The sequence below is a fragment of the Syzygium oleosum genome, unplaced genomic scaffold (genome assembly GCF_021117445.2).
Source record: "Syzygium oleosum isolate NSW1041296 unplaced genomic scaffold, Sole_v2.1 Sole_v2.06, whole genome shotgun sequence".
Classification (NCBI taxonomy): domain Eukaryota; kingdom Viridiplantae; phylum Streptophyta; class Magnoliopsida; order Myrtales; family Myrtaceae; genus Syzygium; species Syzygium oleosum.
The window spans coordinates 4,941,988-4,963,214 of record NW_026607490.1 but is presented as its reverse complement, the minus strand read 5'-3'; the positions used below and the strand labels follow the sequence as shown (position 1 = coordinate 4,963,214).

The following is a 21,227-nucleotide window of genomic DNA, read 5'->3' as shown; positions in this document are numbered from 1 at the left end:
ATCTCTGTTAATCCACTTGCTACGGTTGCAACAACCCACCCTATAAATCTGATCCCGGGTATATTAGTCCATCTTTCAGAAATGCTGAACATGTAGTGTCCACCCTAAACGAGGAGCAGCTTGCATAGACTAAGACTAAGACTATCAACCGTGCTGTGAGTTTTTTATCAACCAATCAAGCAGGGACCATGTGCAGATCATTTAGCCCATGATCAATGAAATCACTAGATGTTCCCTGTCCTGTGGTACCAGAAATGAACAGAACCGACCAAGGGCTTCTCAAATTGACTAAGAGATCATTGTCCAAGGAGATCCGATAACTTGGCGATTCATAAGCAAATTGCAAACAGAGACGCATCAACGGTAGTTATAGTACACGAGGTTCTCATAAATATTTATTATTCCATCAAAATGAAAGCTTAGTTCCCTCATCCGATTTCACCTCTAACTTGTAAAACAAATGATGTCCTGCAATCCATTTCAAGCGAATCCAAATAGTGAGGATAAATGTAAGCCCGTGCAAGCATGTGTTTCCTCCAATTTTAAGAAAGATCTTTAGGGGCTAAACAGGTCTATTGACACCGATGAGCAAGGAACACAAGAAGACAAGCAAAAATGCAATTAGAGAACTGTAAGTCAACATTCTTGCAAACCTATTATGCCCGCAAACATAGTATAGGAAAAGACACTGTTGTCTGTAGCGGCTATAATGCAGTTCTTTTTTTTTCTCTTTTCAAATCAAGCACAAAGATCACAAGAAGTAGCAATCTGACATAGGCGACTCAATTCGAACATGAATTCCAATTAAGACCTCCTCAGTTCCATCTTAACGAACAGTATAGAAATCTATTTTCAGATCCCACCAATCTCAACAAAGACATCTTCGAACAGTACAGCAATAGAACATCAAAAAACACCAACTGAAAATCCCAGCCTGTAAAGCCTAGGAATTTGACATTCAAGATCAAGGCAAGGTGGCCTCACAGTTGTTGGATCCAAGATGTCAATCCGGTCTTCATGCATAGTTCAACCGAAAAATGTCATTCAACACATAAAAGCTTCCTTGTGGTGTTGGCATTAAATGGAACATCTGAGAGCAGATAACATCACGGCAGAGTGTTAGGCAAATAAAAACGGGGCAAAGAAGCAGAACAAATAACTATACAAAATATGAGTACACGACTTGTATAATCACAATGCAATACACCAACTGCATTGGTAATGTATCAAGCATTAATGTGAAAAATGTGACTTAGTACCTCCTAGAGTACCAAAAAAATGGAGCTAAAAGGTCAATCCTACTCTCATTCAATACTTTCTAACAGGGAATATAATATATCTTACAATATCATGAACCCTGCATCGAAAACATCCTGCCAGACAGACCAAACCTTTGGGATATAGAAAAGTATCCAATCTCTTCACAAACTAATTCCCCACATAGTCGCTGCATGGTAGACATATGAATCTCCTTGCTGAGGGCTTCTTTAAGAGCAACTATGAGGTCTAATTTTAGGTAAAAATGGAAAACCAAATGACAGAAGGATGCAACAAAGTTAAGCAGATACAACACAAATTACTCCCCAGATAATAGAAACTATAGATGGACATGAAGCAAATCCGGAAAGATTCCCAATATATCAATATGGGTAGCATGATATTTAAAAGAATCCTTTTTGGAAAAATGCAGTCAACGTTGCAAGCTCTTTTAAGTACTTTGCCTTGGCAATGCCATAAACTATGGTTAACACAGAAAGACAATCAAAACTGACAGCAACAGAAAAGATGGTGACAGCACCAACCGTTCATGCTTCACATATGTTAGACAGCAAAAGAAATTTTAGCACTTGAAAAGAATATGAAGAAGAATTCCTCAGTGGCCAGCCACACATTTGTGTCGGGAAACAATTTATCACAACTTTCCACACAACCAAGAGACAAAGTAGATTGCCTTACTGCCCAATGCCCCTCCCCACCAAAAAAAGGGCAGATTGCCAAAAGCACATTAATGCAATGCCCCTTTTATGCTAGAATGTACAACTGTAAAGGCCAGCTTTGTTGCAAGTCTACAGCGAGGACAATTGGCAACTTCCAAGGGACTGGTAACATAGTGAGCATAGAATTTCTCCAATAAAATAACACGAGAAATTTGGAGAGAGAGAGAGAGAGAGAGAGAGAGAGAGAGAAACAAGTCCGATTTGATAAAGAACTTGCAAAGAATTAACAAGAAATGATAACTTAAAAGGTAAATTTCTTAAGGCATCAACCCAAAGTAGAAGCAAATTTAATAAAATTTTGACAATACTCAAATCCTAATTGACAAGATAATCCTTTTAAGTCTCTTATTTGAGTTGTGGATCCATGCAATGTCTTTTCACCAAAATCAGATGGTAATGGAAATACTACGATAAATATCAACTCATTCAATGTTGTGGGCTACACTGGAGATGCTCTCATCAAAGGATGCCGTTGACATTGTGAGCCCTCCATCTTGCTGATGCGCTCTCATCGTCCCTCTTTCCCTCCCAACTTTCTTTCGAACATAGTCTCATTGTCCAGTCATGTACACTAGAGATTGGACCATGTCTAATTCCCAAACTAGGAAGCAGCAACAAGTTAATCTGATTTTTCCAATCTCGTCCAACCAAGAAAAGATATGCATGCCGAAATTCTGCAGTTCTTTAAAGTTCCGGAGGCAATGAGCAACCTGCTGGTGTTTTCCACCAATATGCTATCACTAGTTGCCAACCGGTGCCAAGCTTCTTAAGCCTCTAATATTTGTTATTCTTTACTCTCACTTTCCTAAGTAGCATAAGTCAAAACAAGCCCATAAATGAAACAAAGGGTGGGATCTGGTAGAGCCATATGCAGTCCTACATAAAGCCACTTCATAAACAAGAGATTGGAAATAAAAGATCTTATCATATCATATCAGTTACGACTTTTCATCCCAGTAACTGAACCGCATAAACAAGAGGAGTCAATTGGCATGCCAGAGGAAAGACCAAAATATGTGCATATTAACAGAAGTGGCAACATACTAGAACGGCCAGATCTCGATGCCCCTAAAGAAATAGCATTGATAGCCTTTTTCTGAAAGCTCATCAAAGCAACAATTCTGTTCCCTATAAATCTTATAAATATGCAATCCGTTAACAATGAATGAACGGATCATATTAGGTGATATTCAATCAATTAATGATCATCATCCAAACCACCCTTTGACACTCAAAAACAATTTAATAAAATACAAATGCATCTCTATGAATAAACAGAAGAAATTACAAGATGCAAGATCACTGGCTCGTCCACAATCAAACAGAGATGGGACAGCAAGCAAAGAAACAAATCCATGCTAATTACTACCAGAGAATCGCATCCAATGTCATTTAACCCAGACACACTGCAAAGCGCAACAAATTAAAGGCGAGAAATTCGTTGATGCAAAATAGTCAAAGCCAACATGATACCAGCAAATCAGAGCAAGAGAAGAGAGGATTCAATTCAGCGGTCGAATCACCACGACATGCGCCGATCACGCCGTAAATCTAGCCAAGAAGACAGGAAACAAAACGCTAGCTTCCACAAACCGACGAGCCTAACGCTGACAATAACAGCAGTTCTTTCGACACGCATCGAATCAGATCCACGCGAAATCAACCGACGGAGGGAGAAGGGAGGAGGGGGAGACACGGAAAGAGAGACCTGGCTGAACTTGAGGGCGTGCTGCTCGCCGACGAGCTGGAGGTGGCCGCTGACGAAGACGAGCATGCCGCCGGCGGGGCCGGAGGGCTGGCAGTCGACGGTGGTGATGCTGTGCTGGCACTGCTGGAAGGGGAGGGAGGTGAGCTTGGCGACGATGCTCGGGCAGCCCTGGATCTTCTGGCCCTCGAAGGTGAGCATCGACCCTTCCTGGTACAGGTTGGCCAGGCCCGCCCGGTTCGCGTCGAACGTCGAGTAGTAGTGCTCCACGAACGCCTTCGCCACCGCGTCTGGATCCATTCTCTTCCTCAGATCGCCGCCGCCGCCGCCGCCGCCGTCGTCCCTCTCTCTGTCCTTCTCGTCCCTTCGAGCCTGTGCTTCAGACCCACGCGACGAACAAGAGGGTACAGAGGAGAGAGATTACAGAGAGAGAATGCTAGGGCAAAAGGGTTGGCTATATCGGCATATTTAGCGAATTATGGGTTTTTATATATATATATATATATTCTTTTTTCTCTGCTTTTTTTTTTTGAATTATTGTATAAGGAAATTTTTCGACCGGATATTCTATTCGTATAATGAAGGGATGTGTTTACTAAAAATCCTAAAACTTGTCGCGAAATTACAACTGAGTTCTAAAACTTTCAAAAAGTACAATTAAGTCCTGAAACTTATCAAATTGGTTCAATCAAGCCTTAAAGTTAACACCGTCAATTTATCTGACGAAAAATGCTAGCGTGGCATTTTTAAATGAATTTCTATCTCCTATGTGGTATTTTTTTATTATTTCCTTATTCAAATCTTATTTAAATTAAATTAAAAAAACTAAAAATTAGAAAGAAAAAAAAACCAAACTGAAAAGAAAAAAGAGAGAATGAGCTTTGCTATGGGGCACCGCCACCCATCGCTTGCCCTAGGTGAGATTGGCTGGCCCTCTCCAGCCCCAGGCGAGGCATCGCCGGCCCTCACCTGGGCCAACGAGGCTTGCCCAGATGTGGGTTGAGGGCATCCAAATTTGGGCGATGCCCGACCTTTGCCTGGGGCCGACGAGAGTCGTCAGTGCTTGCCCGGGGCCGGTGAGGATCGGCCACCCTCGCCAACCCCTTCGACGATGGGTGGCGGTGCGCTACTGCAAAGCTCCTTCTCTTTTTTTTTCTTTTCAGTTTTTTTTTAAATTTAATTTAAATAAGAATTGAATAATAAAATAATAATTAAAAATGCCACGTAGGAGAGAGAAATTCATATTAAAATGCCATGTCATCATTTTCCGTTAAACAAATTGACAGTGTTAGCTGTAGGACTTGATTAAACTAATTTGACAAATTTTAAGACTCGATTAGACTTTTTAAAAATTTAAGGACTCAATTGTACTTTCACGATAAATTTTAAAACTTCTAGTGAGCATATTCTATATCTACTCTCAGGTTTCTCATCCAAAAGAAGGTTCAATTGCGTCAGTTTTCCGAAATGGATGGCTCTTTTTTAATATCTATATGTACTTATATCAAACCAAAATTATAGTAGTCATCAATGCCAACCTTTATCGATCTATACTTATATTAAACCAAAATTACTGTCTCAATTTTCTGTTTCATTCATATATGCCCGAACATATAAAAGGCCGTGCATCTCACTTTTCTAATGGGAGTTGGCTTTGTTCTCGAATGGGGAAATCTTTCATTAATGAATTTGTGACCGGTTACTTCCCTCTCTCACATGTTGCATGCTTCCTTCATGTCAAGGACTACACGGGCTTAGTAGTTTTCATTTGTGACTTGGAGCACAGGTCAAGATGGGGCTCGATATATCAGTGAGGTTGGGATATGAGGATCGAGTTGTGCATTAGACCAAAATCGCAATTTGTGTATCAAAATACTAGTGAATGTGGATAGCGTTAGACTTTCTCAAATTCTAATCAATTCCCTTGTTTCCCTTTGGCCAAATGAAAAAGAAAAATTATCTATTTCTCCAATTTCATTGAATGGCACCAAGATCTTAACCGAGTAGTACCATTGTCTTCATCATCATCATATATTATGCTTTGTGCTGTAAAAAGTGTTCAAGGTGATAATAGTACGATATGAGGTTCATGTCCGAGCCAACATCGGCAGGACACACATCAAAATCCACTTCTCAAAGAGCAAACCACAACAATAGGACAACGGGAAATTGTCGACACTCTCTAATTAATGCTCGGATTCCAATGCAGATGGGATTATCAACATCAGGACACAAGAAATAACAATCAGCCAAGGCATGTCACCAAGCAGAATGTACCCCAACAAACTGTGCGCGACACATACAAGAGCAACAACAATCAGAGCTTATGCAAGTCGGAACCTATGTTTATATCCGTCTCCCCATTTGATATTGACCACCGTGAAGTTTTTCCAAAAGCTATCATGGTACGAGTGTATAGTGAATATCAAGCAATTCTCAATGTTACTAACCAATGTACTCAGCATAAACACATCGAGAACTACGAGTTTAAGCTCAAAAGGAAGTGGAATCGACGGTATGATGCCAAGCTTCTAGTGCAAAGACATAGCTAATGAGTCTATGCATTGCAGGAGTCTAAACTATGTATGCACTACGCACTGCAGGAGTGTAACCCATCGATTGATCCATGGCTAATTAAGCTAGTGAAAATTCTTCATTTGGACAAGATGTAACATCAGAGTACTGGGGGATGCCTCCTAAACACCTGCAAACCTTTCCCAATCCACTCTAACAACACTCATTCACAAAATAAAACCCACCCAGACGCACAAAAGTACCAGGTAAGCCCCCATGCCTACCGGACAGAAACCGAGTAAAGCTGGTTGCAGGTCTTATCTTTTCTTCTGAGGAAAAAGCCAGTACAAATTTCAAGTAATACATTGTTCTCAATATAAGTTTCTCTTGACCAAAGAAAGAAAAAGGCATATAAATGTGACAGGATTTTCCGACCTAGTAATTTAAGGAGAAGGTTCATATTCTTTCCAACGTAGTGATTTTTTTTAAATTTACACTCATTGAATATACTCCGTTATGAGAAAGGCCCAACATGCTCTATTCTGAGAGTCACGTCGTTATGAACGTCAAGAATAAAAACCGGATCCAAGAAATGCGACAAAAGGTTCCTAGGTACATACTCGGTTCTGAATGGGTACCATGCTCCGTTTTGAGAATCCAGTAACTATGAACATTGAGAACAAAATCCTCGATTCATTCAGAAAAACATAAAAAGAATAGAGGAAAAAACCTGGGTGGTAACATGGGCTCGTGAGTGTTGAAAAATACAACTTCACGAATGCGTCAAGTTCACCTGCTTTAGGCACGTAATGAGTATACACACAGAGAACATGATCAAAGATAGGAACAGGAAAGGAAATCGAGATTTGGGCATAATTTTACTCGCACTACTTAAGTTACTGGCGGAGGCTGGGCTACAGTGGTTAAGATATGTTTGAGGTCACTGAAGCTCGGCTGGATTGTTGTTCGCCATTGACCCACACCCCCACATCCCATACCTAGCCTTCGTTTTGGAGCATATGGAACAGCGACTGCAGGAGCAGTCCCAGCAGCAGCAGCAGCAGCAGCATCGGCAATTGTATCTCGGCCAAAATATACCTATTTTGGTTTTGCATTATCTACAGATTTAGCAGAAGCTGCCTCATTTGTATCAAAACACGTAATCAAACTATTCTGAAGAGACTTGGAGGGAAGTACTTCCGCAGGTTGCAAAGACAAAAAAAATGAACGTATAAGATGACAACGGAAAAGAGGGGTACGTGTGAGCCAGAGAAGCACGGCCAACGCCGGAGGCGGCGGCGTCATGGTGTGTTTTCGGAGAAGTCGAAGGCAGAGTAGTCGAACACTCTCAAGATCAAACACTAGTCCGGTTAGGTTTTTCTTTTTTTTTTAACACCTAGACGAGGACTATAATTACAAATAAAAAATAAAATAAAATAAACATCAAACACTATAGATATTTCTTTTGCCCTAGGACTTTCTTTGTGGTACCCGTCTGCATCGCGCGGTTCTGAAGCACATAACCAGAAGGAGAGAAGACGACGATCGATCGAGAAACCATGGATAAGTAGAAGCGGTGGCCAAGCCGTTCGTGGAGAACTACTACAGGACGTTCGACGCGAACCGGGCGGACTTGGCGAACCTGTACCAGGAAGAGTCGGTGCTGACCTTCGACGGCCAGGAGATCAAGGGCAAGGAGGCTATCCTCACCAAACTCACCTCCCTTCCCTTCCAGCAGTGCCAGCACCACATCGGCACCATCGACTGCCTGCCCTCCGGCGGCGCGGTCTTCGTCCTCGTCACCGGCAACGTACAGCTAGACGGCAAGCAGGACGCCCTCGATTTCTCTCAGGTCCCTCTCTCTCTCTCTCTCTCTCTCTCTCTCTCTCTCTCTCTCTCTCTCTCTCTCTCTCTCTCTGTATTTATTTAATTCTTTTTTTGAGTATCGAGTTTAGTTTATTGAACATCGCCTGTTAGCAGAATTGAAAGATTCATAGCAAATTGTTGTTGCTCTGATGAAGTTTTAGAAAAAAGCTAACTTTTGGGGTGATGTTTAAAGAAATTTACCTTTTCTGAAGTTATTATTCCTTCTCTATCAAATCGGACTCGTCGTCCTCAATCGATCAATCGGTCTATCTCTCCCCCTCCCACCAAATTTACGTTACCTGTCCTCAGAAGTTTGCCAGATGCCCTCCTTGTAAACTTACTCCGGTGATGATGATTCCTGAATCTGATAAATGTAACATGCAGATACCACCTTTTGGCTCCCTTTTTGGTACTCTTGGAGTTACTTCTGTCATGATTTTCACATTGTCTCACATTGTTGCTCGACGCGTCTGGTGTATTGCTTTTTGATGATACGAGTTGTACGTCTCAAGTTTGTCCAGTTATTTCCTCTACTTCTTCTTCTTCTTCGTCCCGCTCTTTATTTGCCTAACGCCCCGCCGTGATTTTGCCCTCAGATGTTCCGTTTGAAACCAACACCGCAAGGAAGCTTTTTCTGTATCCAATGACATCCGGGCGAACTTTGAATGGAGACAGGATGGGACGTCTTGGGTTGAAGAGGTGTCGTGTTCGGATTGTCCAAGGCGGTACTGAAGAGAGAGAGAGACAGCACACTACTACTAGGGTAAAAGAGTTGCTAGTACTAGAGAAGGCCAAATTCCCCGAAACAACCCCAAATTTTGAGTTCAGTTTCAAATCTACCCGAAATTTTTTCTTATCTCAAAATAAATCCTCAACTTTCATTTGAGTCCTAAATCTATCGACATTGTCCAAGTCATCATTAGTTCTCTAAGGTGGCATCCACGTGTACAGCCACGTTAGAAAACACACACGAGAAGGAAAAGAAAAATTGAGAGAAAGAAAGAGGAACAGAAGAAAAAGCGAAAAAGGAAAAAAGAAAAAAGAAAACTTGAGAGAGAGAGGCGGCCATGGCCGCTCAAGCTCCCGGTTGCAACGAGCACGAAACTCGACTGGCCATGGCCATGGCCACGGTGGCCGCGAGCACATGATGATAGAGCAGGGCACGCTAGCAGACAGAGATGGGGACGAGCGAGGGGGAGAGAGAGGGGCGACGGCGGCCATGGCCATATGGCACGGTGGCACCACTCACCTAAAAGATCACAAGCCTGATTGACGCACCGAGCAAGCCGCCTGAGAATGGGAAGACGCTAGCTTAGAATTACAAGTAGACCTCAAAGGTGATACCTCACCGTCAAGCCCAAATTTGTACGAGCGAAGCCACTGAAGGTGAGAACAGTCGCGGGCAATTCTCTTGAGGGTTAAGATAGGAAGCAGATAAGCAAGCAAGAGCGATGCCATCATTTTGCTCTATTGCAAGTTAATCCCAAAACCCAATTCACATTCTTGAAAGATGCTGGCTAACATGGATCGGATTCGAACTCCAAATGTGGGGATGCACTCCTGAGCATTTTCCAAATCAAATTCCGAAATACACCAACTCAAATCACAACAAAAACAGAGCTCGTTTCTCCATATAGTAAACGAAAACAAAGCTCTGTTTGCTCGTGTTCTCCGCTCAGACATCATGCTGAGCGGCCATGACAGTCGCACCCGAAGTTCGAGCGACCATGGCCTCCGCGAGCTTCGTGGCTCGGAACTCCAGCGGCCATGGTCGCCGTGAGCTTCGTAGCTCGATACTCCAACGGTCATGGCTGCCGTAAGCTCAAAGCTAGCCGTTGCGAGCTGGAAGAACGAGCGACCATGGTCGGCAGGAGCTTAGAACTTGAGCGGCCATGGCCGCCTCTCTCTCTCAGGTTTTTTTTTTTTTTTTTTTGCTTTTTCTTTTCTTTCTCTTTATCTCTTTATCTCTGTTCTCTTTTTATTTTCATTTATTTTATCTGATGTGGCATGCCATGTTGGATAAGCAATAGCGACTTGGACTATCATGTTGGATAACTAATGGTGACTTGGATGACAAGGATATATTTGGGACTCGAATGAAAGTCGGGGATTTATTTTAAGGCAAAAAAAAGTTCAAGGTAAATTTGGAATTGAACCTAAAGTTCGGAATATTTTAGGGAATTAGGCCTATTAGAGAATTATGGCTTTGTTTATTCTTCTTTGTTTCTTTTTTGGAATTGTCGTATAAGGGAACGTATTGGATAGGATATCCTTGTTTATATCGTGTTCAACTTTGATGATTTTACATTTTATTATTTTATTTTCCTTCCTCTTTCATCACTTATGGTGTTGAATCTGTATGTCCACGTAAATATATTATTTAAATTTCAGCTATTTTGGGTTTAAAAGAAAGAAAAAATTAAAATACTTGTGTCGCAAGATTTGAATCAAGGAAAAAGTAAAAAATGAATCTAGACAAGTCTACTGGCATTGCTCTCGTCGAGTCTTGCCGGCAACTGGCGAGGTCGACCTCAGCCTCCCCTAGCGAGGCTCGACCTCGCCGTTGTTGGGCGAGGTTGACCTCACCAAATCTAACGAGGGTGTGTCCTCTCCGGCAATTGGCAAGGCCAGCCAATGCTCGACCTCGTCGTCACTGGGTAGGGTCGACCTCGTCTGCCCCTGCCTCTGGCTAGTCGCTGATGAAGGGAGAAAAAAAAAAGAAAGGGAAAAAAATAAAAATATTCAAAAATATAAAAATATATTTAAAAAATCGACACGTCAACATTAGCCGTGTCAGCACCGTCCGGCCAAAATTAGCTAGATAGACTAAATTAGCACAAATGCAAAAGGTTTAGGACTGAATTGATACAAAAAAAAATTTAAGACTGAATTGGTACAATTGTAATAGATTTAGGACTATTTTAATAATTTTCCCATTCAACTTTAATGATTAGTATTTTTTTTTCCCTTCCTTTTTCATCACTTATGGTGTTGAATCTATATGTCCACTTTTTCTTTTTGACTATTTGTGTGTTCCCCCTTTTCTTTTTCTATGAAAGACCCCCCCTTTAAAAAAGCTGCGCCCCTCTCCGAAAGAGTCCCAACTAAGTCGATATATATATACACACTCACGTGTATTGGTTCGGTCCAATCCGGGTAATTTAGGTGAACAGTTCCACACCTGAAACTGAGAAGCATATCAAATTACACTTTCGTGATAATTTTTAAAACTTTCGATGCACTTATTGTTTCTTTTTTTTTATTTCTCTCTGTCTATTTTTGGAAATTATCGTGTAAGGTAAATTTTTCAAGAGGATATTCTACTCGTTTCAAGATGAATGAGGTTTCTATAGTAATTGGCCAACGTGTTCGACTTTTTTTATTACCGTGCAACTTTAAATCTTAAGTTACGTTATTTTAACCCTCCCATTTTTATTTTTATTTATAGGCCGATTCGCTTTGTCTTTCACCTCATAACTCGCCGCAGTATTTTCCTTAATTTAAAGAGTAGACATCTAATAGAATGTTTGGGCATCAAAATTTAAAATATTATTCAAACTTTATAATATAATTAATGAATCGTACACTAATCTAAAGGTCAAACATTTGGTCATCGAGAGTCCTAGCTTTTTCGGATTGACAAAGAAAAATTGAAGCGCGTGCTCCCACAAAAGTAAAAGTCAATCCAAACAAAGCTATTGGCATTGCATATTACCTACGAACTCGGAGACTCGGTAAGTCGAAACGGGGCAAAAAGCAATCATGTGACAAGCACGGAAGAAGACAATGTTATGCTAAGACCTACAACTTTCATACTTACATCTGAATCCAACGCTATAGTACAGACTCTACATCTACAGATAGTGGGTGTCCTAAGATAAGAACGACAAGATTCCTGTGAATGGTGAGAGTTCGCATGAATATGTATAAGAAAGATGATACAACGTCGTCGTCGTCGTCGCTATGATACAACTGATTCACACGATTTCCCAGGACTTCTTCTTCTTCCGAATCTGAAGAACTACTATTTGCTCGACTGCTGATGGAGGTGTTACCCGTGATGAGACGAAGCGTGTTAAAAGAAAGAACAAGCTTTTTCTATCTATGGAAAATCCGTCAAAAATTGAATTTCCGGCAATATGGCGTCGCTCTATATACACACTCTTCCACAAGTAATACCTGAAAAATTCTTTACAAGAAAGCGAGAAATTACGGGGAGGTTCCCAGCTTTTCGTTGAATAAATCAGCAGTTAGCAATAGCCAATGAACAATTTGGCTAACACATCTAAGTATTTAAGAATAAAGTTGACAGAGGCAGAAGCTTACTTTGGTGAGGAACTTTGAATTCAATGAAGCGAAGCCAGAAGAATGGCAGTCCATTATGAACTCCGCGACCTGCAATGGAGTCCCCTTACAGCTTCCGATTCAGTGCTGATTAGGAAAATCGCGAAACTTCCCGATAAAGTTGTTCTGCTTCGAAAGGCTTCGAAACGTATCCATCCATTCCACACTTCATGCACTGTTCGTGAGTCGCATGAATCACGTCCGCCGTCATGGCCAAGATGGGCACGTGCCAATTCGAGACGTTTCCGTGCGCTTCTGCAGATACTTCCCCGAGTTGGATTTTCCGGTTGACGCTTTTTTCCATGTCTCGGATTGTTTTTGTAGCTTCGAACCTTCAACAAAGCATTAAAGCCATCATCAGATAGAGCATCCTATGTCTACTTCAGCTTAAGTTAGACCCATGAACATGCGAAAATCTTACAAAGAGAGCTTGCTTCCGATGGCCAAAACAGTTTGAATCTAAAAAACATGAAAGAATTAAAGCCCGAGACTTCTGGGTTGGTTCAATTCTAGCCAAATTTCACTAATCATTTCGTAATGAATCCATAGAGACGGAAAATATGCCATAAACCGACAGAATCTGTTTTGGTCATACTTCTTACACGTACAATTAGTACAAGAATATGCTTTTATTATGCAATCATGCTTATGGTACAAAATGTACAATTAAAACTTCTAAAAAAGAAGAAACCGAGATCGACCAGCAAAACTAACGGTTCTCAAAAATATTCAGTATGGATCAAAACCTTTAATTGGTTACGATGATGGTCATGCCATCACAAACAAAACCACTTTGGACCACTGACACCCCAGAACAAAGCGATGAATTCTTTAAACCAGATTCGACAGGACCATATATCAAATAAAAAAACACAACATACCCATCCATTCCCGGCATCTGAATATCCATGAAGCAAGCAGAGAAGCGGTGCGGTGGCATAAGCAAACTAATCGCTTCTTTCCCACTTTCCGCACAGACCACTTCGGCTCCATATCTTTTCAATGCACCCGCAGCCACTTTAAGATTCACCTTATTGTCATCTACAACTAGAATTTTTCTTCCTAGGAGAAGATGCTGCAGAGATAACCTGGAGACTTCGCCGTTGCGGCAATTTCCCTTGCTCCCCACGTTACCCATGGTTCGCTGCAGGGTAGCGCCCACCATACTAGCTCTTAGAGGTTTCATGATTACAGCAGGACTATGAGCACCAGAAGTCACATTGTCGCTCCGGGTTGAACTAATGGATTTCACTAAGAGGAAGAGTTTTGGACGAACCTTTTGGTCTGTCCGCCATAACTGATCAACAAAAAGAACTGACATATCTGAATCGTTGTTCCAGACCTCCTCTTCAATGAGTACCATGTCGATTCTGGGGTTCCTGCTTTTTAATGATGATAAAACTTGATTCAAGTCTGAGACGATCTCAACTTGGATTCCAAGCCTCTGGACATGATACTTGGATACTTTGGCTCGGACAGATCTGGGATCCACTACTAATGCATTCATGCCCTCGAACTCCAAGTTTGAAGAATTGGGTTGACTGTTCATTTGCTGGCTCGCGTACTCGTTCAAATTGGGACAGCCGTTATTGAAGATGGCCGTGAAGGTAAATGTGGATCCTACATTCGGTATGCTCACAAATCCAATCTCTCCATTCATGAGTTCAACCAAACACTTGCTTATGCTTAGCCCTATGCCGGTCCCTCCATGTGTACGGGATATGGAAGGACCAACTTGCATGAAGGGAGTAAAAACACGAGGTTGGGCCTCAATTGGGATCCCAACTCCTGTATCCTCAACTGATACAATTACATTGATGGGGTGGTAGGTAGACGAAGGGTAAGGACAAACACGCTCTTCTTGGCTAAAGGTCTTGAATTTCGCCCAGCTGAGTCGTCTCTCAGCAACTTGCAAACCACTCAAGGTATTCTTCGACGATGACTCGGTCTCAACATCTAACGAGTCCATGACCTCTTCAGCAAGATGCACTGTGACAATGATATGGCCTTTCTCTGTGAACTAGATTTATAAACTCATAGTTAGTTTTCCATATGGATGCACCAAAAGATCAAAAGAAACAGTTCAGACATATCTGTACAGATCCGCAAAATTCAAAACAAGTTTGACATAGTGTTATATAGGCTGAAGATTTTTCTAGAGGAAAAAGTTAATTTTGAAATGCCGTCATATGGCCTACAAGATACTTACTTTAATCGAGTTTCCCATAAGGTTGGTTATGATTTGTCGAAATCTTCCCGGGTCACCAATTAACTTCTCGGGAACCCGATCGGAAATGAAAACGGCCAACTGCAGATTTTTAAAAGTCAAAATGTCATCTGTGAGACTAGCACCAAACTGACATAGTTAAGTACAGATCTGATTCTAGAAGATGATTTGATACCTCCACTCCTTTTTCCTGGGACTTCCCAGAAAAGAGGGACAATAAATCATCGAGTATTGCCCGCAGATCAAATTGTACCGCCTCAAGTTCAAGTTTACCAGATTCAATCTTCGCTTGGTCCAAAACCTCATTTATAAGTGAGACCAGAGCTTTTCCACTGGCCTGGGCAGTTCTAACATAATCCTGTTGAGTTACATCGAGATCCGTGTGCATCAACATATGCAACATTCCTGAAAGATTAGCAGAACCGTTAAATTTGTGGCGGAACAAGATCGTAGGAAAGACCCTCTATTTTCCAAGAATTCACAGGAAACTCTGAAAGTGGAACAAATTAGTCCGATATACTTACCTAGAACACCATTCATCGGAGTTCTAATTTCGTGGGAAACAGTGGCAAGGAACTGAAAAGTGCATAGGACAGTGTTAGGCCACAGACACATTCATATAATCTAAAAACTGAGCTTCTATGAAGCACGGAAAACATGAAAACCTGTGACTTTGCTACATCAGCTGCCTCAGCCCGCTTTTTGAGCTCCATCATTTTATGGTAGTCATCTTCGACTTTGGCAATCCTATTTACCGTTGCATAGAATATATGCCCCATGAGCATCGCAATCACCAGAAATCCATACGATGTTGTTATTGCAAGCCATGGCCATGGAGGTTTCTGCTTGAATCTGTGTGAAGAGCATCGTCAATCCCAACAACGGCATTAAAATGTAGACTTCAGCAGAGTTAATGAACTTTAAGAGATAATTGTTCCACCCCTTTTGCCTCGCAGAAGCGAAGATGCACATGATGCTTCATCTATTTATAACCTAAAGGACCTCTAAGTACCAGGAATCATCACGAAGAACCTACTCAAAGACTACATGCTTCCACCCAATCTCAAGGACTTATCATAAGATTGAACCAGAGTGCCTTAGCTTGACCACAGTCCCATAAAGGTAGAGTGGGTCAGAATTATGACTGACCAGGGTATCTTCTCTCTCTGCACAAGGGAAACTCATTATTTTCTACTCCATCAAATATTTTATGCTCATCATTTACTCTTTACTCTTCTTAAGAAAGCACCAGGAAGAAATCCGTATCGAGGACAATCATGTCCTTATTTTGACAATTTTCAGTAGTGTTAAGTATCCCACATCTTATTCGACAAAGTGAATAGCTGTTATACATCAATCAGATAAAACCACTTCAGTTTCAGGTATTTAGACTCATGAAGTACGCTTTTATTTGGTCCGTCGTGTTGTGATGAACAGATTTCGAAAGTTTTCCTGCAAAGCATACTGTCCTGATATGCAATCTCTTCAAAAATATGGAAATAGATGCATGCAAAACCGAACCAGCAAGGCCATGGACTCATTGAATACCTCAGATGTGGACACCTAGCTGATGCATATCCTATAGAATAATAATCATTAATGAGGGACGGTTAAATGCTTAACTCAGCCACAAGGGGAGGAACTAATATTACCTGCATCGCATCTCATGCTTCCTAAATGGATCGCCGAAATTAAGGATACTGACATACTCCAAAGCATCATCCACTTCATCTGAACCATACATACTGATTGGATGTGACTGATTGGTGGTGTCCAATACGTTCACCACAATGGTCTGCTTGCTAGCCAGCTGTTGCAGCAATTTCTCCACCAATGATTGAATATGAAAGACTCCACCAATGTACCTGTTCATCAGCATCACATTAATGTAAGTACCATAATTCATTAAGCACAGTAAGACATTTTTGGATATTGAGCTAACTGTGGAACCAATCACTGAGGAAGATATTGCAACTAAGTTGATATACAACGAAAGTTCTATATAAGGACAATATCTTCAGCTAATTTCCACGTAAATGACGAAATGGCATACCCAGCAGTTGCCTGGATTCTTTCATCCGGAGTTGCATTTGAAGGAAGATCAATTTTATAGACAGCAAAGGTCAATATGACCCCCAGGCGGTTCGTTTTAATCAACCTGAAAGGAGCGGTAAGCACCCCTTTTCCAGAAGCTCTTGCACGCAATACATTTTCACGATCTTCCTGTTGCAATAGAAGTTCATAAGACACCATATTCTGCAGAAGAAATCTTAAAGCAGAAAATTCAAGACAAAAGTCTAGAATGTAATCCGAAGAATGGACAGACAACAATCAGTTCAGAAAAATCTTTCAGGTTGTCATAACAGTGAACTCAGAAGGAGGTCATGACATTCCTTCGTTTAGTCACCATCGATCATCAGATGGAATTACCAAAATCACAGCAACAGATTGCACTTACTCATAGCAAGACAAAAAGGAATTTACCTTTCCAGAGAGCACGTCGAGGGAAACTACATGGGAGATGGTATCTTGAGCGAAAATGACGGGGGCGTATTCCTCCTGAATTGGAGAGGACTCCAACACTTCAGGGTTAAAGTCATTCTTATGAACCGGATTTTGCTCGGGGGTGTCCATTCTCCGGATAGGCCAGCCATGCTGTCTCTCAAACTCTGCCCTCTCCGAATGGAGCACTCTCGCTGCATATGCCACGCCACTAGTGAGAGGCCTCTCAAATGCAGTTCTTTCGGTATATCTAGCAAAAGTCCTCTGTGGATTCAGAAATTTGTTTTTTGTAAACACGGTATTAGTGATTGTAGGCAATTGGTTCAAATGTCAAGCTAAACAATTTGATCCTGACATATGTACAGGACGGACATTATAGACAGAGTTCCTATGACCGAGGTATCTATTCGGAGAAACATCATGATCATAGAATGGAAGTACAAAAATCAAAGGAATTCAGATTCAGCTTTGACCCGAGAAATAAAGGAATTGAAGATTAAGCACTCATCATGATTCAGACTGACTACTTGGACAAGTAGATATAAAAAAACTCTCCTCCGTACAAGGCCTAAGGCCGAACCATGTTCAATCTCAAATACAAGAACTTTCGATAAAAGCAAGAACGCAAAAACTTGCATGCGGCACAATTAATCGCATCAATCGTGTAATCTTTGAGTCAGATGAAGTTGATTTAGAAAGCATATAAAGAAGTTCCGGATACTGAAGATAACCTGGTCGATAGCAGAGGGGCTCTTGCCATGGTGAAAGGCCGAGATCAAAATCGACATAGCCTGAACGTGGTTCATGCTCACGTTGAACTGGTCCTGCAACATCCGAGCCCTCTCATCGCACATACTAGCTAGCGTCTCTTTCCTCTTCTCAATAGCTTGCGAGCTCATGTACCAGAAAATCCACAGAGAAACCATGGTCCCACCGAGCACCCATGTGTAAAACAGCTTCCTCCACAATGCGTTGCTAATCCTCTTGGACCCAAACAACTGGTCATACTGATGCTGAATCTTGCAAATTTTCCCTGAGACTTTCTCACACCAATTCAGCGATATCTTGCCATTCCCTCCAAGCAGGCCAGTCTTCGCATCCATGAGCCCCCCACTAATGAACCAGTTCATTGAAATTACAGATACTATCCACCAACATAGCATCCAAATCAATTGCCCTGCCTTCAGACCAAACCCAAGTAAATGGAACAGACACATCCAACACTGCAAACTAGCCAACTTTGGGCAGAAACAATACCAACAAGTTCCTTTTCCTTTCTTCTTTTGCCACAGTTAGCTAAGACTGACCTGAAGAGCCACTATCAGATCCAGAGAAACAGTCTGGCTACAGTGAAATTCTCAAAAATCTCACCTTGGTGATTGTCATACAGCAATAGAAGAGTCAAAGAAGCCCACTAAAAAACCTCCAAATTCAGCACCCAAAAGAAAGCAGATCAAAAAGGGAGCTCCTGAAGTTGAGAGACAAGATGCTGTATAATCCACCCAAAGAGCTTCAGCTTCAGATCACAACAGGAGGGACAGAAAATTGCAGAAAGGTCAAGAAATAAAGAAAATTTAACCCAACCAACACCCACACACCAAGAAAAACAGAATCGACGAGCCGTCAGATTCTTTTCCGATACCCAATCAGAATGTGATGTTATATGGTCAGTTGCCAACCAAAGAACCCCGGAATCAAGAGATGGGGTCCGAAACGAAAACGAACAAAGATTCCAAATTTAGTCGCCTCGAGCAAATAAGACCAGAAGAAAAAGCAACCCCCAGCTCCCCCCTACCCCTCCCGACGCTATTAAAGAATTCTGGTGGAGTTGCAATTAAAGAAGGGCCCCTTTAAAAATGACTCGAGCCGTGGAAGAAGAAACAGAGACAGAGCACATGCGGGGTTCTGAGGTTTGACTCCTGTTGGAAGAAACCGACCAGCTGGTCGGTCGAAACTATACGCAGAGGAAGTAACTGCAAAAGAAACCGACTGTGGAGGGCCGAAAAGTGGGGAGAAACAACAACAAGAAGGTAGGAAAAAAGCTCTTTTTTTCACACACACACCCCCCTGCTTGTCCGAAAAGGAGAACTAAAGAGAAGGAAAAGATAAAGAAGAATCTGCGCAAAGAAGACGGATGGGGAAGAACATGGAGTTGAGAAACGTCGGCCACAGTAGCAGGAGGGGGGTGGGGGGGGGGAGGCGCTATCTAATATTTATCCGGCATTATTTTCGTCCGACCAAAGAGAAAACGATACTTCGTTTGATGATTGCTGACAGATTTCTTGATATTTCGGACCGTGCGTGTTTCCGAGAGGGACCCCGCTTCCTTAAAGAACCTTGATCTCTTGACGGTATTTTCGGTTTTGCCGATGATAGCCATTCTCTTTCCGAGCTCAATCGGGTTCCTATGTCTTCTCCTCTCTCGTATTGTCGTTGTCTTCCTACTTGTCCATGGAAGGCATTAAGATTAAAAGAATCTTAGAAATCCTAAGAACCCGTGGTCGGTTTGATGGGGAATCGCATAAACTGAACGAAAGTAAAACGAATCAGATGGAGCATCACGTCGTTAGGAATAGAAATGACTTGGCGTCTCCATAATCACGTCCCAGGAAGCGCTAACGTCATATTGAAGTTCGAACTATAACTTTGTCGCGATGTAGAAAAGAGGAGTCGGACCTTTCCCATTTTAGCATATGGTTAAGCCGTTTTTCGAAATTTCCCCTCTTATCAACTTTGAGGCGAGGAAAAACTGTGGTTCTTCCATTCCAGCATTTGCCTAATCCTGTCCCCATACAAAAACATGATAAAAAAACATAGGCGTGCTTTTTCCATTTACTCCGCGCGATCAAACATCATTTTGGAAGGTGGAAAAAAAGACGATACGCATCCCACTACCATCCACATTCCTTGTGTTTCGGAATTACGCCTCTTCTCGATACCATTTCAAAAGAGCTATCGATGCATGGTCAGATCGTTCGGGATGCCATCTAATCGCAATAACTGCTTTTCATCAAAAATAAAAAAATAAAAATTGTAGTTGCAAATCCCCGCTCGGTTAAGTAATTTAAGTGGGGCGCGAATGGTGAGTTCTTTGGTGCATTCTCTCACTCGAGGTATAGGCGCGATTACGCATGCTTGAGTCCGTCAGGAAATGGTGGCGGATCCTCAGTTACCAAAAAAAAAAAATTGTAGTTGCAACCAACTTCCCTCCCGGCCACCTACATCGTTAGGGTGGGGGCAATTTCCCGGGGGGGAGCGCGAAAGCAACACGGAACATTGAAGGAAAATGGGCAACCGAGGCAAGAAACTCGGGCATCACCGGAAAATAGAGCGGGCGTCCGAGGGCAGTCCCGTCAATTCAACGCGGGGGCTAGGCGGCAGGCGGTGGCAGCCCGGTAAATAACAGCGCGATGCGGTGGCACGTGAGTAAAACTCGCAGTAGGGGAGGCTGGGGGGATAGGGTACGATACGGTGCGGCGCGGCGTGGCGCGCTTACGGTGGAGCCCTTCCTTTCTGTCACCGTGTGATTAGGCCAATCACTCCCGGTCGGTCTAGTTGTCTCGCGCCGCTCTCTCTAATCTCCTTTTACTTCTTTCTTTTCGGTCTTTTTGGGGGGAAGCTCCTCCGACAGCGACGCCGTCCCCACGTCAAAGCGCACCGTCCGATCAGGGAAGGGCCCACGTGTCGCGACGGGGATGGCTGATCCGGCCGGGGTGGAGCGAAGCGAAAGGAGGGGGGGGGGGGGTAGAAAAGTGAATGCTGGGGGGAGGCTTTATCCACGTTCCAATGCTCGCACGTGTGCGAAATCGTGGGCCGTCGGTCCCCTCTACTCGACCTTGTCGAGCGAAAGAGGGCTTCTTTTTTCTTCTTTTTTAAAAGGGGTTATTATCATCGAAAATTTATTTTTGAATCACTAAAAATTCGAAACAGTGACAAATTTATCCCGAGCTGACATGGATTTTCACGCGAACTCGCAGGTGTCATTCAGTTCGGTAATTTCACCGGTAAAATTCGACGGGAGCTAACAGGTGTATCAGTTTGGGAAATTCTGTGATATGAATCCCTTTTTTTT

General features: G+C 42.3%; 3 protein-coding genes across 9 annotated transcripts; 1 reads left to right on the top strand and 2 right to left on the bottom strand.

The window, feature by feature from the left end:
• Positions 1-782: 782 nt before the first annotated feature.
• On the bottom strand, positions 783-4,164 carry LOC115680154 (nuclear transport factor 2B). Its single transcript, XM_056312615.1, has 2 exons — positions 3,706-4,164; positions 783-1,090 (listed from the first exon to the last, which is right to left on the bottom strand). Exons 1-2 carry the CDS (start codon positions 4,000-4,002, stop codon positions 1,016-1,018), a joined length of 372 nt encoding a protein of 123 aa, XP_056168590.1. The 5' UTR covers positions 4,003-4,164; the 3' UTR covers positions 783-1,015.
• A 3,071-nt stretch (positions 4,165-7,235) lies between these two features.
• LOC115680110 (nuclear transport factor 2B-like) lies at positions 7,236-8,571 on the top strand. The gene is made up of 3 exons (XM_056312449.1): positions 7,236-7,294; positions 7,825-8,068; positions 8,467-8,571. Exons 1-3 carry the CDS (start codon positions 7,236-7,238, stop codon positions 8,569-8,571), a joined length of 408 nt encoding a protein of 135 aa, XP_056168424.1.
• A 3,191-nt stretch (positions 8,572-11,762) lies between these two features.
• Positions 11,763-19,540, bottom strand: LOC115680149 (histidine kinase 3-like). 7 transcript variants are annotated; one of them, XM_056312234.1, is made up of 14 exons: positions 19,073-19,539; positions 18,527-18,952; positions 18,413-18,462; positions 17,887-18,336; positions 17,138-17,419; positions 16,707-16,876; positions 16,306-16,518; positions 15,319-15,505; positions 15,178-15,229; positions 14,829-15,058; positions 14,636-14,734; positions 13,308-14,446; positions 12,409-12,758; positions 11,763-12,271 (listed from the first exon to the last, which is right to left on the bottom strand). In XM_056312234.1, exons 4-13 carry the CDS (start codon positions 18,316-18,318, stop codon positions 12,518-12,520), a joined length of 3,045 nt encoding a protein of 1,014 aa, XP_056168209.1. In that variant the 5' UTR covers positions 18,319-18,336; positions 18,413-18,462; positions 18,527-18,952; positions 19,073-19,539; the 3' UTR covers positions 11,763-12,271; positions 12,409-12,517. The 7 variants fall into 7 exon arrangements, with proteins under 7 accessions (XP_056168209.1, XP_056168207.1, XP_056168204.1 ...); XM_056312232.1 differs by lacking the exon at positions 18,413-18,462 and having other exon boundaries at positions 19,073-19,540; XM_056312229.1 differs by having other exon boundaries at positions 17,887-18,462.
• Between the last annotated feature and the right edge of the window lie 1,687 nt (positions 19,541-21,227).